The following is a 15,340-nucleotide window of genomic DNA, read 5'->3' as shown; positions in this document are numbered from 1 at the left end:
ATGTGCCACTATTATTAATAATTAGGTTTTGATAAGATAAGAACGATGGCCTCATATAAAAAACATACAGTGGGTCAGTGTTCCTTACATACTGACAATATCTATGATATGCTCACAAAAGCATATATTCACATTGCCCTGAGTGGTCCAACAAAATAAGGCGCTGTCACTATGACCAGGATTAGAACTAGCGAATGACTGCTCATATTGACAAGTAAATCGCTAGTTTTAATCCTGGGCTTGTTGCTAGTCATTGGCTAATAAGGCAGGGGCCCCAAGAGAGCACAATTGGCCTTGCTTTCTCCAATGTGGGTAGATGGCATTTTCTTTCACATCGCTGTCGGTCTTCACCCTCCCAGTGTTGGGAGCATTGCATGTGATAGGGGGAGAATATGAATGGTTGGGTAATTGGTGATCTAAATGGGGGAGGGGGTATGAGTAAAAAACAGATAATTATAAAATATTGTCACATTGCCCACCTTTCAGCTTCCTTCAATCATGGAAAATATCCATTTGCTTCCATAACTAGCTGGTCTAGGCAGCCAAGCCCTTCATCATCACACTCCCCCCCAAAGCACCTTTTGCCACACAACCCTCATCTCTCCATTATTGTTGTTTGTGTTTGTTTCTCATTGAATTATGCTAGGTCAGCTGCTAAATTAGCTGATGGATGGTGATAATATTGCTCCATATTTCCATATTCAGAAGCTCAGCTGGGTCACATAATCTGGCCCTCCCTAAAGGACGTGCTCTAAATGCCCTTGTGCTCTGAATGCCCTCGTGCTCTAAATGCCCTCGTGCTCTAAATGCCTTTGTGCTCTAAATGCCTTCGTGCTCTAAATGCCCTCGTGCTAACGTCCGCTTTCTTTCTTAGGAGTACACAATCGATGTGTTTTTCCGCCAAAGTTGGAAGGATGAGCGCTTGCGCTTCAAGGGGCCAATGGGCATGCTGCCTCTAAATAACCTGCTGGCCAGCAACATCTGGACCCCCGACACCTTCTTCTTAAACGGCAAGAAATCCATCGCCCACAACATGACCACGCCCAACAAACTGCTGAGGCTGCAAGATGATGGCACGCTGCTCTACACTATGAGGTGAGGCTATGGGAGGCTTGAAAAGGTGGGCGGTATTTATAAAGTGTCATGCTATCTTGCAAGAATATGTAGCCATGTAATGGATGATTTTAAGCAGAAAAAGTTCCTCAGCACTAGTAGTCTGGGCTAAAGGAGTGCCCTAGAAAACTTCTTAGAAAAAATCTTCTAAAATACATTCTATTAAAATGACACCAGAGAGATTCATATGTAGTAGATAATCAGAAAATTCACAGCTTATTTAAATGTATGTGTTTTGTTCTCTCAAAACAACCTGAAACACCCAGCAGGTGACATACACTGCATCAGAAGAGAGCATGCAACAGAATGTTACCTACAGATTGGATGGAATTGAATAGCATTGCCAATATGATCTTCTTTATTTATGAATACAGTTAAACCACAGCTCAATATCACAGAGTAACACCAATACCACACTTTAAAGGATAGAATTCTGCTTTACTACCGTGTTTTATGTAGCTTTACTTATTTTAGAACTGATAGGAGAAATATAATGGGGAAATTAATTTTGAGCTTTAGAATGTTCCTAATACTTTATTTAACTAACATTTTACTTATGGTAATTATTACATTTATAAACTTAACTTTCATGTTAATGATAGACCTAATTAGACTAAATTCAATTAAATTATTTTAAAGTAAGGCACTTTCTTTGCCAACATTTAAAGCCAACGTTTAAAGCTTTTATTGGGGGGGTGGGGGGTGGGGGAGACTAGAGAGGCCAGTTAGGCTTTATTTGATTCCCAGCTGTGGCTGTGGCATCACCATGGATCAATACCTAGCTAACATGCCCATGTGGGGCCTGTATGGCCCAGCTGAGAAACAAAGTTTTGTCCATGGATTCCATGTTGGTCCCATAAATAGATGCCCACCAGGGTCCCACTAGGAGGGACCGGGAGGGGATAAACATGGGCCCCATCTGGGATGTACACTCCTCAAGGATCCTAGATGGGACTCATGTAAGATTGGGGTGAGCTGTAACAATAGGGTCCATTTCAGAAGCCCAACTGGGTTCCAGTAACAGCATATGTACCCACATGAGCATGCTGGCTGGGTATTTCCTGATGACAGGACAGTTATGCCACTATCTGTTTGTTTGTTTTTTTGTCGCTGCATGACATGCTACCACAGCTGCCAATATAATAGATGATCATATGTCATACAGTGTAAGCAAGTGTGCTTCAGTTTGCTTAACTGCTCAACACAGCATGAGGCCAGTGTATGATAGTTTAGACATGCAGTTAGCACAGTGCTAATTGATGGTTACACTTGCCTTTACTTCATAGCTACATTGGTTTTGCAGCTCTAGTGCAAAACTGAAGCTTTGCTGAAGTGTTGCAGTGAGCCAGACTGAATTTGTTGGGATGCCTTGTTCGCACCAGGACTTGTTGTTGTTCTTTACCAGATTAAAACAGGAGACCTTTTATACCCAGGCTATACACAGACTGCTTAGTCCCTTAGCTGTAATAGTTGGCACAGGCTCACTCCCTCACCTCATCAGACAGTCCAGAGCATCATGTGATAGATGCGTTTAGCGCATACACTTTTGGCTCCTCGGCACACCTCTGTACCGTCCCTATGGGGAAAGCCTAGGACGTACAAAAGGCTTCAAAACCAGGCCTCTGCAAGTTTGATCTGATCTAGGCCGTGTCCCAAACTGACAGATATGCAGACGATGACAAATTGAACTAGATTAGAACATTCTGTGCTTTCAACACTATTACTGGATCTTATACTGTCTGCCGTTGTTACTGAAACCGATGCAAGGAACTAGAATGAGGAGCTTTTGTTTTTCCTGAGTTTGAATTGCATTGCACAAATGTAGGCTAATTGTGAAAATGGCCTAGCGCTTTATAGGGCTAATGATGCATATGCATGTGTGCGTGTGATACACCAGCAGGCAGACTTGCGGGGGCATGACACAAACCTCTTATCAGTCTCAGTGTTTAACATATGGTCCACATGACCTTAAAGAGAAGAATATGCTTTTACAGTCCTTTGTTATTTTTGGTTTTTGCTCTTTTTTATTTTTCTTTCTTTCTTCTTTATGATCTGGCTCTGCTATTTATGGCACTCGCAGAGAAACAGAGAGAGAGAGAGAGAGAGAGAGAGAGAGAGAGAGAGCTGCAAAAAAAGAAGGAAGCAAGGGCTGGAGAGAGAAATAGAGGCAGAGATACGAGGAGAGTGTGTGAGAGTGTATGTTTTATGCCCTTGTTGTCAAGCTTTTCTCCACGGGCTGTCTGCTCCATTAACCGCACTATGAGGGCACCCGCACACACACATAGAAATATAGACACAGACACACATCCAGAAACTTTTTTCCCCTTTTTTCTGTTACACACACACTCTTGCAACCATCAGCAACATTCTTCTGCTCAAGTTCCGCACTGTTCACTGGTGTATTCACGCAGGATTACAGGAACAGTTGTACAAGGCAAGCATCAACACTAAGCCCATTTTCATTTTCTAGCAGAACCTGTCTCACTGATAGCAGTGAAGGGTATTGGTATGCCAAAGCATAGTCAGGAGATAAAGGGGTGTTTCTATTTGATTCACTTAAACCACTTAGAGGTTATTTAGAGTTGGCACTGGGTGATATTGAGAAACCTCCTTTAAATATATCCTCATCAGATCATATATAAAAGCACAAAAGTATTGGGACACCTACTCATTCATAGTTTCTTCTGAAATCAAGGATATTAAAAATAGTTCATCCTTTTTTTGTTGGAGCAACTGTCTCTACTGTCTTTTTCTTTTTACTAGATTTTGGTGGAGCATTGCTCTAAGAATTTGATTGCATTTAGTGAGGTCAGTATGTTGGATGATCACCACCCCACCTCATCTCCAACTCTAACCAAATTTTTCCAAAAGTAGCGGATAGAGCACCATCATTCCAGAGGACACAGTTCCACTGCTCCACAGCTCAATGCTAGGGGGGCTTATACCCCACTAGCCCACACCAGGCATGGTGCCTTTAGGGTCATTTTGATCTGGTCCAGAGTGTCCTGTTTTATTGGCGATACTTTTCTGCAGGAACTAGACAAGCTGTGTGTGTGTATATATGCATTAACACACTTCTTGAAGTAGCTGAATGCTTTTATTAGAATGGGTGTCCAAAAACATTTGGATATATAGTGTATTTAGTGCTTTGAATATGTTGGCATTAATGAGAGTACTGATGCTCTATGCTTTTAAAGTCAGACAAATTCAACTATTTGTAGTGTTTTCGTCTCTTAACGTTACTGCAAAGTGAACGCCACGCAGTGTTATGTTAATGTTACTAAAACCAAAATCACATTTTCAGATCACATTTTATTTAGTATGGCTTTTAAACTATTTTTTAACACAAGCACAAGCAAAGTGCTAAAACACATCTATTTCAAGGGCAATAGATTATGAGTATAAATCATATTGTCTATCAAATACATTACTAAACTATAAACATTACTATATGATTGCCATGTTAACATTGATAAGTTAATATCAAAAAACTAATATGATTACAGTAAAGCTAATATCTAAGTTAAGGAGTTACAAAGGTTGTGCGCTAGCATACAATATTCTGCTATTTAATATAATATTAAACAATAAATTTAATAAGGGTGCAGCAAATTCAGGAAACATGTATGTATGTATCAAAACTACACACTTAGGCCTTCTCTGATGCTCTCTTGTGTATCATCATTTGTGGAAACCACTATCGAAGATCTAATATAGGCATCTGCTCTTAGCCTATCAGAGTAAAGTGGCAGGAAGGAGAAGTGCCTTATGCTCTGTGTGCATCCATATACAAATGACTGAGGATTTTTGTGACAGGCTTTGAAAACCTCTATTTGTTATGTGTAGAGAATTTACATGCACAGTATCCAAAATTTTAACTCCTGACCTCAGAATTTAACACTTTTGTCTCAAGTAGGGCTGCACAATATATTGTCTCAGCATCTGCATCGCAATGTGCACATGCTCAATAGTCACATTGCAGGACGTGCAAAGTCATCTAAGGCAAATTAAATTAAACACATCATGCGACAACTTTAGACAAGGAATTTTCTCACTGCTACCATTTTCCATCACTTATCTACCAGAGGCAGATTATATCTGCGTAATATAATTTGTTTTACTCCAAAAATCGATACACAGACTACATTATTGCAGTTAATGCTTTCGAATAACAGTAAGCAGAATAATAGTAAACAGTGTATAACATTTCAGAAAAATCTACTTACACACAATTTATTCATCTGATGTGTGGTGTTGCTTTGCTTTACAAAATACCAGCTGTGTTTCTCATGCAGTGTATAGGACACAGTGGAACAGGCTAACATAACACAACCGTCAGGTCATTAGGATCTGATAGAGGAAACTCAGTACATTTCCAGTGCAGACCATTAAGTGCTGTCCGTTCCACTCTCTTGGCACAAAAAAGGTTTTCAGGCACAGATGCATAAAGTGTTTTGAGGGAAGGAGCAGCTATGTGGTAGATTGCATGCACAGGCCCTGTGTGCCAGCACTGCTTTGAGAGTACAGAGCACCAGAGCACCTCCACTGCTACAGAAAAACAGGCCAGAACACTTCACCACCCACATTCTAAAAGTGGAACAGAGTCTACAGGCTTTTATTAGAGTTAAAAAGCAGGTTAGGAGACTGAATAAAGGAGAAATGTACCAGAAACAACTAATTGCCTGTGTTTTCATTAAGCTGCACCAATTAGTGGAACAGCTGCTTTGTAAATGGCCTATTTATTTATTTACTTATTTTAATTCACGTTAGCAATTTGTGGTATTATTAGACATATGTATCATTATTAGCCATATATATGTCCATTACATGGGCAATAGTATCGGGACAAGTGCCAGAATCAATGGGATTTAAAAAAGAGTTTATCCTGCTTTAGTTGGAGCAACTATCTCTACTGTCCAGGAAAGGCGTTCTACTAGACTTTGTAGCATTGCTGTGAGAATATGATTGCATTTAGAGAGTGATAGTGGGGTCAAGATGTTGGATGATTACCATGCCAACTCCCCAGTTCACCCAAAAAAGTATTGGACGGAGCAGCGTCATTCCAGAGAACACAGTTCCACTGCTCCACACCTCAATACTGGGGCTCTTTATACCGCTTTAGCCCACACCTGGTATTAGCCATGGTGTCAGTACTTCTTTACAGGGACTAGACAAGCAGTCAGTGTGTTCAAGAAACCATTATGTAACAAATATGTAAGAGGATAGTGCTTATAAAGCACTGGATAGCAGCTTAATTACTGCAGTATTCAGTTCATGTGAATAAGCCTCTGACCATAATGTACCTTCACTGTGTGCTGTGTACTGACCAGTCATAGATGCAACTAAGAATTTGGGCTGACTACTATTCATATGGTCCAACAGACATAAATAATTTTGATCTCACATCATAATGCATTATGACTATAGTATGCTTTTATATTCATATCATGCAGGCCTGCTTTACAAAGCAGCAGTATCATAAGGCTGTAAGGAGCTCTTCCCTTCATCTAAACGGATGTATTTGTAGATAAACCAAAGAAAACCAACCTAAAAAGCTGGTCTTGCTAAATTACTACATTTTATGTATTAATGTACATCCTACAACTTAGGCCTACTTGAAACCCTTAAAGACATGACATCCTAACTACAGACTACAGTGTCCTCAGTGTCCCATATTTTTTAAAACAAAAATATGGCCACCATATATTTTCTTTTTCGTGGTTAAGATCACCATGTTTATTAAAGTTCTTTACTGTAGATATTGTTTTTCACGATTTTTGCCATAACACCACCAGCAACTGTGGTAACATTAATTATAATAAGAATAAATGAATCTCATTTTTACCTGTGAAAAAGCACATTATTTACATTTCAGTTATATTGCAGTGTAGTGTTTCATTGGGAATCCTTCTATACGTAGTGGTCAAAGTAAATCATGATTAGCACATGAGGTCAGTGTGTGGTGCTCTGTTGAACCGGAGGTTACATTTGAAGGACTCACTGATCAGATCTTATTACTTTCCTCCAGATCCCCTCCTCCTCTGCAGGGAAAGCTAAGTGCTCCTTACACCAGGGTGTGTGATTTTTTGGCTCTGCTTTTATGTACAGGTCATTCACTCTTCCAATACGGCAACCGATCATTTGACCTTCAGAGGGGACGGCCTAGTGCTGTAAATTATACACTTAGCAGGCAGTTCTCAATGCATCCCCCTCCAATAATTACACACTCCCTCAGGAGTCTCAGTGTGAGGCCCACTCATCTGCCTCATCTCCATGCACTCCCTAAGACCCCCTCACGATTTTAGAATACATTTAAAGCATTCACAGTGGCCTCTGGAATTATTGGTACTGTTGAGTAAAGAAGAACAAGAAGTAAGCTTGAACTTAAACTTTAGATAATGTAAAACTCTGACCTCTTCCTGAGGCAAAATGAGGCAAAGAAAATGCATGTATAGGTGCCCAGATCCAGAAGGCACATATTGCATTATCAAGAGAGAAGACTTGCAAAATTTGCTAAAATTGCAAAAAGTCCATTATTTTTGAGTTATTGGAGTAATAGTAGTACTATGAATGCTAAGGTGTTAAAAATAAAACACTTCTCAAATAACAAGACAGTTTTTAGCTCTGCATTATTGGCAATCACTGTGGGTATTGCTTTGGGTACCATCCCTTTGTCAAGATAACAACAGTAACTCTTCTTATAAGGCTAAATGAGGTAGGACAAAGACATCATTTCTCCATACAAATCTCTCCAGATCCTTCCCAGTCCATTGTTTCTGCTTGCTCTTCATCTTCTCTTCACTGCTGCCCATTATTTTTCAATAGTGTTTAGGTCAGACAGTGGGATGTCTACTGCACTAGCTTTATTCTTTGGTCAGTGGTTATTTTGGTTCATGCTGGAAGATGCAACCATGACCCATAACCCTCCTGTCAGAAACAGACAGATTTCATTCTTGTGGTACTTCAGTACCACAATGGGCTTTTGGAATTGAAAAATTCCACAGCATCACAGATCCACCACCAGACCTTACACTGGGGATATGTTTTTTTTTTGTTTGTTTCAGCATGACTTGATCACCTTGCCTTTTCACTTCCAGTAGCTGTTTACGAAAGCTCCCCTTTCGTCTTATCTGAGCAGAGACGGCGACTGAAGTCTGGTATTCAGCTGTAGATGTCTGTTCATAGTTTTCTTTTCATCATTTGACAACTCATCTCAACCACTGAGACGCTTATACTGTACAGAAAATGAAAATGTCATTTTTCTCAGTACAGTGCCATCAGACACATTTTTCCTTGATATGCCCCTCTGCTCCACAGTTTAACATTTCAGATGTAAGACGTAAGTAAAATACACATTCCTGACTTTCATTTATAGCAAGTATTTATATTTACATACATTTTGATTTCACCATGTTAAAATTACAACACTTCTTAACACAGTCCCCTTCATTTCAGTGCACTACAATGTTTAGGACATGTAGCTTCTCATATGTGTTCCATTGCTTCATTAGTGCAGGCATAAGATACATGAGCTCTGTCATAAACTGTGCCCTAATCGCTATCTGCTACATGCGAATCATATTCTAGAAACCCCTGTTAGAGACAGTGGAAATCAAGAGATTACTGATGCCCTGTAAGGAATCTACTGATTTAACAATTAAATGGAATACAATATTACATGTACTTCTCTTTCCTAACATTAGGTCACATGTCCGTCATTGCTGATATCTGATTGCATTGCCCTATTTCCCAGGCCTACTTCTAACTATAGAATCCAGTTCCCATCAGAATTCTACTGACGTATATTTCAGGTGCTTCTACTGTATGTGTTACTTGGTAGCAGCAGAAGATTTATTCTGGCAAGGCTTTCAAGTCATGTGTTCATCTTTACTAAGGATAGCTGTGGAATAGAGGTGGTGTCTAATTTCAGTTTTGGAGATTTTGTTGATTAACCTCTTTCTTTCAATAATTTAGCCTTAAATTCTACCTTTAAAGTTAGATTTCATATTTTCAGTATAATATGAAGCTGAAAAAGCAACAAAGAGTTTTTCATTTCCTTTTTGTTCACATGTTTACAGTCTGTGCCCATAGTTCTAGGCCTTCTTATGGACCTCTTCTTTTCATTGTTTTGTACAAGAGAGAATGAAATTAGCCCACTCTGGCAAGCCTTCTATAGCTGACGCTGCCTTGCCATTATTAGACTTCCAGCCTCTGTCTTGTAAATGACTTTGCTGCTGCCCTACTCGAGCAGCAGACATTGATCTTAAATGAACAGCAGTTTAAAGGGACATCCATTAGGACGTAGTAAATCTCAGCAGAGTGATCGGTATGCGCTAAGTGCCATTATGATACTTGCTTCACGGGGTTGCAGGAAAAAAGCCGGAAGAAAGCCTCGGCGTTCTACAGCAGGCTGATGATGACAGGATATAGGCGTACACAAGGACTCATAGGACCTTTAAGGAGGATCCAGGAAACATTGAGTGATAGTAATGGATGCTGAATGAATGACGTTTAATGGATAAGACTATCTCACTGTGCTAAAGCAGGTCATGTGATGAGAATAAAGGATAGCATTTAATATAGAGCCCACTAGAGGGGGATACAGGACAGCAGAAGAAGCCACTGCAGAGCTACTGCAGTCTGCCCTCAATCACCCACACTGTATGACTCACAGGTGCTGAAGAGTGAAGATATAAGATATAAGAAACGGATGCATGTGTTTTAGTATGAACAGCTTTTATACCTTAGATCCAAACCCCTTTACTACTTGAGGTATTTTGGATTTGGTGCATGTATGTTCATCCCATTTAACACTTTTACAGGTCATTTATGCAAATGGAATTTAATGATTGAGAAGTTTCTTACAGTTTTTCACTTATTTCTAAATGTGTATTTATTGTCAACTACATGGTGGCCCTGTAGTTATATAAATCTGAAATAAATAAAGCTGTGTATATAACATATAAAGTTGTGAAAATGAGCTCAACATATAAACTACAGATAGCTGTAGCCTTTGTTATATTCATTAATTAATAAAGAAAAAATGGTAATTCTTCCTTTTGTTTTAATTAATTAATTAATTCATTAAATTAATTAATTAATACATTAATTAATCAATGATTTTAGTCATGTTGTGCTATATATATATATATATATATATATATATATATATATATATGATAAATGATATATGTATTTATACATTAATATATAATGAAATGTTTGATGTTATGTACCTTAAATAGTCAATTGTTTTAATGTGAACTTAAGATATTTTAATACATTTTAGTTGAATTGCTCTCAGAGGACTAAGTTCCCAGGCAACATGAGTGGAATGTGGGCTAGGCGGGTTCCAGGTGGTCATGGGCTCTGAGTGGGTTTGTAACATGAGTTGTTACTGGGACCTAGATGGGCTCTTCAAATGGGCACCTTCATTATAGCCCACCCTAATCTCACATGGGTCACATCTTGGCCCCATGTACAGTGTACAACCCAGATAGAGCCCATGTTAAACCTATCCTGGTCTTATCACTGAACCTGGTGGGACCCTGGTGGGCATCCATATGTGTGGTCAATATGGCACCCATGCTACACATTCTCTCTACATCCTTTTCTTACTGAATCTATTCTCACAGACAGTGCACGACTCTGCTGTTATTCAAACCTGTATCATAGCAGAAAAGACTGCCTGTGTCCTCTTAAGCATGTCATGTAATAACTCAACTTAAAGGGCTGCTTTTCTGGGCACGGATAAGCTTTAGTCTTAGATTACAGTAGATTATCACCACTAAAAATACATTTGAAGCTAAAACTAGACCTAACCTACTTTACAATATTTATTTTTATGACACTCTACATGTTTGTTATATTAATTACAAAACAGTCGTTAAAAGGTTTCTATTTGTAACTTTTCTGCCTGTCACCAGGGAAACCATTTTTAGATCTCTGCTGATGATACACTATTATACATTTCCATTTCTTCTTAGAAACGAGAAAAAAATACTGATACTGGAATACTGATTCATGGAAGCAAATTTCAGAGAAAGCTGCTTTGTGAGGAAGTATGCCCATGTGCTTCATATACCAAATCTGGGTGTAATTTTAGCTTCTGAGCTCTGTTTTATCCCACATGTAAACACAGTCCCTAAAGTACATTTTATCATTTGAGAAGAATTGCTAAAGTAAGGCCTTTCCCATCCCAGAGGATTCAGATAAACTTGTACATGACTTGTTACCAGCAGAACTGATTGCTTTTTTGTACTTTCTAAGAAAACAATACCTCCTACACAACTTATCCTAACTTAATCCTAACTGACAACAAAGGAGAGAGTATGTCGCCTTATATTGAAGGAACTGCACTGGTTACATAGATTATGTTATTTAACTTGCTTGTAAAGCTCCAAATAACTGACCACCTGCGCACCTCACTGTCTGTCTGTTTATATCCCAACACACGACCTCAGATCTGCAGGTACCAGCCTTCAGCAGACACACTGTGTAAATGACAAAAAGAGTCAAGACCATTTGTTGTTTTTATTTATCTAAACTGTGAAACTCAATTCAGTGTTTTAGTAAGCAGTCTGACAAACACTATATGGACAAAAGTATTGGGACACTTGCTCATTCACTGTCTCTTCTGAAATCCAATTTTATTCTGCTTATTTAGGGTTTAATTACTATTTGTATTTTAATTACTATGTGTTGTCTCATAAATCATTTTTATATATTTTTTATTAATAATTAACTTTACTTTTCTGTTTGATCTCATTATCAGTGTCCTATCAAAGTATTAAACTTCTATGATGTTAAATTGATCATGTTAATATCACAGTTTGCCACAGTTTAACTAGTTTTAATAGGGAAGCTCTTGCTAAAAGGCATAATATTAATATATATTATTATTATTATAAAAGTAATTATATATATAATAAATATAATTTATTTATTTTTCTTATTTATTTTTGTCTTTATTTAGTTATATGCATGTGTATTTAATGTAATCCAGTAGGTGGCACTGTGTGTTCATGACAGATAGTACTCTTGTATATACTGCACCAGATTGTACGCTTCAAAACACAATGGAATGAAAACAGTGATAACAGAGAAACTGGAATATAGGGTGTGTGTGCGTGTCTGTGTGTGTGTGTCTGTGTGTGTGTGTGTGGTCATAAGCTGGGCCTAATTTAGCAGTGATTTGCTACGGCTCTTTGGCAGCGTTCTCACTTCTGGTAGCATGGTGGCACCCTTGTTCTAAAAATACATTTCGGAAAACACACACACACACACACACACAGAGCCTTCCAGAGAGCAGTTTCATTTACAGAGCGGGATTACCCCTCATTCTGAGAATGGATTACGGAGAGGCCACCATGATAATGATGATCATCATCATTGTCGTTATCATGGTGGTGGCTGCGGTTTGCTTTAACCCGCACAGACCATTCTTACCTTCAGAACATGCAGTAAAATGAATGCCCTGACGTCTTTAAAACAGCAGTTAATGCTTTATTCAGTATAAAATTGTGCTCCAGACTGAGGATTGCTGCCGGCTATCCCTGAGCTGGACCTTAATAGCACTTTTAAAATGAATCATGATTGATGTTATCATGAAGCTCATTCATAATTGTTTTAGTTCTGATTCAGAAACTGATAACAATGACTCTTCCCCTCCTCTCCCACAGACTGACCATATCTGCTGAATGTCCAATGCAGCTGGAAGATTTCCCCATGGACGCTCATGCCTGTCCCCTCAAGTTTGGAAGCTGTGAGTGAATTCATTCTTTTACCTTCTGTTCAAAGCTGTTCACACTGCGGCAAACAGCAATTTCTGATATTTCCCCACCCAGGCTACACAAAACAGCTGCCAGCATTACAACACTGCATAGAACTATTGTTTCACATTTTACAACCATCCAGGAGAACCCTTTACATAAGAAATGTGGACAAAAGTTTGTGGACAACTTTTTTCAATTCAATTGAGCACACAGATGTGCAAATAGACACATAGCTTGGCTAGTCCCCTCAGAGAAGTACTGCCAATGGAAAAGGACTAGTAGAGACAGTAGACATGAGCCTATAGACCACCATGCCTAATGCCAGGCCCCCCAGCATTGAGCTGTGGAGCAGTGGAACTGTGTTCCAACTGTGATGGTGCTCCATCTAGTACCAATTAGGATGAGTTAAGGAGTTGGGGATGAGGAGGGGTGGTGATAATCCAATATCCTGACCTCACTAGCTCTACTGATTCTGAATGCACTCAAATCCTCACAGCAATGCCCCAAAAATCTAGTAGAAAGCCTTCCCTGGAAAGTAGAGACAGTTACTCCAACAAAAGCAATATAAACTCTATTGTAATACCCTTGGTTTCAGAAGAAACTAAGAATGCATAGGTTCCTCAATACTTTTGTCCATAAAGTGTACATATTTTAGGCCAGATTTATTAAACACATCACTATATGAGATAGACAGTAAAGAGATGTGGATGAAATTCATCAGCAAATTATACACATTTATCTTAGTTGAGTAACCAGTGCATTTACAGATTTTAGCATTGAGTTTCTAAAACAACTTTGAATGTTGTTTGATAGATAGATAGATAGATAGATAGATAGATAGATAGATCACTTTATTTATCCCATGTCAGTTTTTACAGCAGCAAAATCAAACAAGAGAGCAGCATAATAAAGGCACTTAAAATAGTTTGTGGGAGGTGCTGGCACTGGCCGTGATATCTGGATGCTTTTACTTTCAACTTTTATTTTCCTCTTTTTTCCATCTTGCTACTGTTTTCTATTGTGAATTCAAGTTATTTGTTGCATTGATATGGTTTACCACTGTATATGTATGAATCTGGCCCATACAGTTTGTGCGTGCATACGTTTCATAGATACAAGCATTCCTTTCAGCAGTCTTCAAACTTTTGCTGCTAGGGACCCCTTTCTTTATTGGGGAAAAAAACATCTATTGATTCTCACAGATTTATTTGAGCTGGCTCATTTGAGCTGGCTTTATACTGGCTCAGAAAAAAAACAGGATACCCTGTATGGCTATATACCGCAGATCCCTGGGGGTCATAAACTACATAAACATTCATGATGGCTTTTTCCGACAAGCATCAACTTTTTTGATGACTGGTGCTGGTTTGAATACGTATTATTAATGTCTATATAGGTAATATGTCAGTTGAGGAATATCGTTTCTGATTCATCAAACCTTGTAAACCTCCATTTTTATTTTTAGCATTTTCATTTATTCATTTATTTATTGAGATAGTCAACCCTAACCCTAACCTGACCCTAACCTAACCTAACCTAACCTAAACCCTAACCCTTACTGTCGGAGTATTGGAGACTACCTCACCTCAAGTGAACATTAAAGTGTGATGATGAGGTTTACGGTGTGCACAGTACTGGTTTGTGAGGCCTAAGCTTCCTTTACAGTGTTCCATTGTTCCACACCAAACATATCTTGGTTCAAACTAAACCAGAACATAGGTGCTCAAGCAGGAATTTAATCTGCCTTAGCAAACTACAGGTGTAATCATTCTAAAAATAACCCCATCCTTACTGTGTGAGAACATTACCCAGTCCAGCACAGCTTGGCCAGTAGCCCATGTATAAGAACAGAAAGTGCAGCAGCACTGTAGGCAGGGAGAGAGAAATGGGGGTAAGGAAGGATGCTGATGCATCATTTCTCTCTGACTCTTTTCTGTTTTGACAGCAGAGTAATGAGAGGACTGAGGGAGTCACCTCTCTCTCTGCCCTTCTGTGACTCATACTATCTCTCTCTCTCTCTCTCTTTCTCTCTCTCTTTTGCCATCTCAATTTTTGTCTCTCGCTGCACTTTAGGGCAGTCCCTGACTGAGGATTTGCTACTTGACCAAAAGTTCTGTTTCCCCAATCCCCCCCCCCCCCCCCCCCCCCAAAAAAACTTGCATGTGTTATTAGAAATAACATGCCTTGTATTTCTAAATGAACAAACTAACAAAGCATGGCACGGCATGCTGCACAAAGTGCTGTTAAGGTTAACGAACCCTTAGGTTAATTAATAACTAACTGAGCGTAGGTGGCTACAGTCTAATGTGTCAACACCTCACACACGATTTTCATATCCACATTTTTAAAGGAGCATTACTTAAAGTACTTTCCATTTTCTTACTACTTAAAACTGCTAAATATGTGCAACCTAATAAAATAACTAATTTAGCAATGGCAGATAATGCCTGAGA

At 38.9% G+C, this 15,340-nt stretch overlaps 1 protein-coding gene across 1 annotated transcript in view; it reads left to right on the top strand.

The window, feature by feature from the left end:
• Positions 1-15,340, top strand: part of gabra5 (gamma-aminobutyric acid type A receptor subunit alpha5) — a 54,733-nt gene that overhangs the window by 6,432 nt on the left and 32,961 nt on the right. Inside the window, exons 5-6 of the mRNA XM_072684401.1 lie at positions 875-1,095; positions 12,795-12,877. Of these exons, the coding sequence (XP_072540502.1) occupies positions 875-1,095; positions 12,795-12,877 (304 nt within the window). The remainder of the gene's footprint in view (positions 1-874; positions 1,096-12,794; positions 12,878-15,340) is intronic.

The sequence above is a fragment of the Salminus brasiliensis genome, chromosome 7 (assembly GCF_030463535.1).
Source record: "Salminus brasiliensis chromosome 7, fSalBra1.hap2, whole genome shotgun sequence".
Classification (NCBI taxonomy): domain Eukaryota; kingdom Metazoa; phylum Chordata; class Actinopteri; order Characiformes; family Bryconidae; genus Salminus; species Salminus brasiliensis.
The sequence above is the reverse complement of the archived record's forward strand: the minus strand, read 5'-3'. Positions and strand labels throughout refer to the sequence as shown.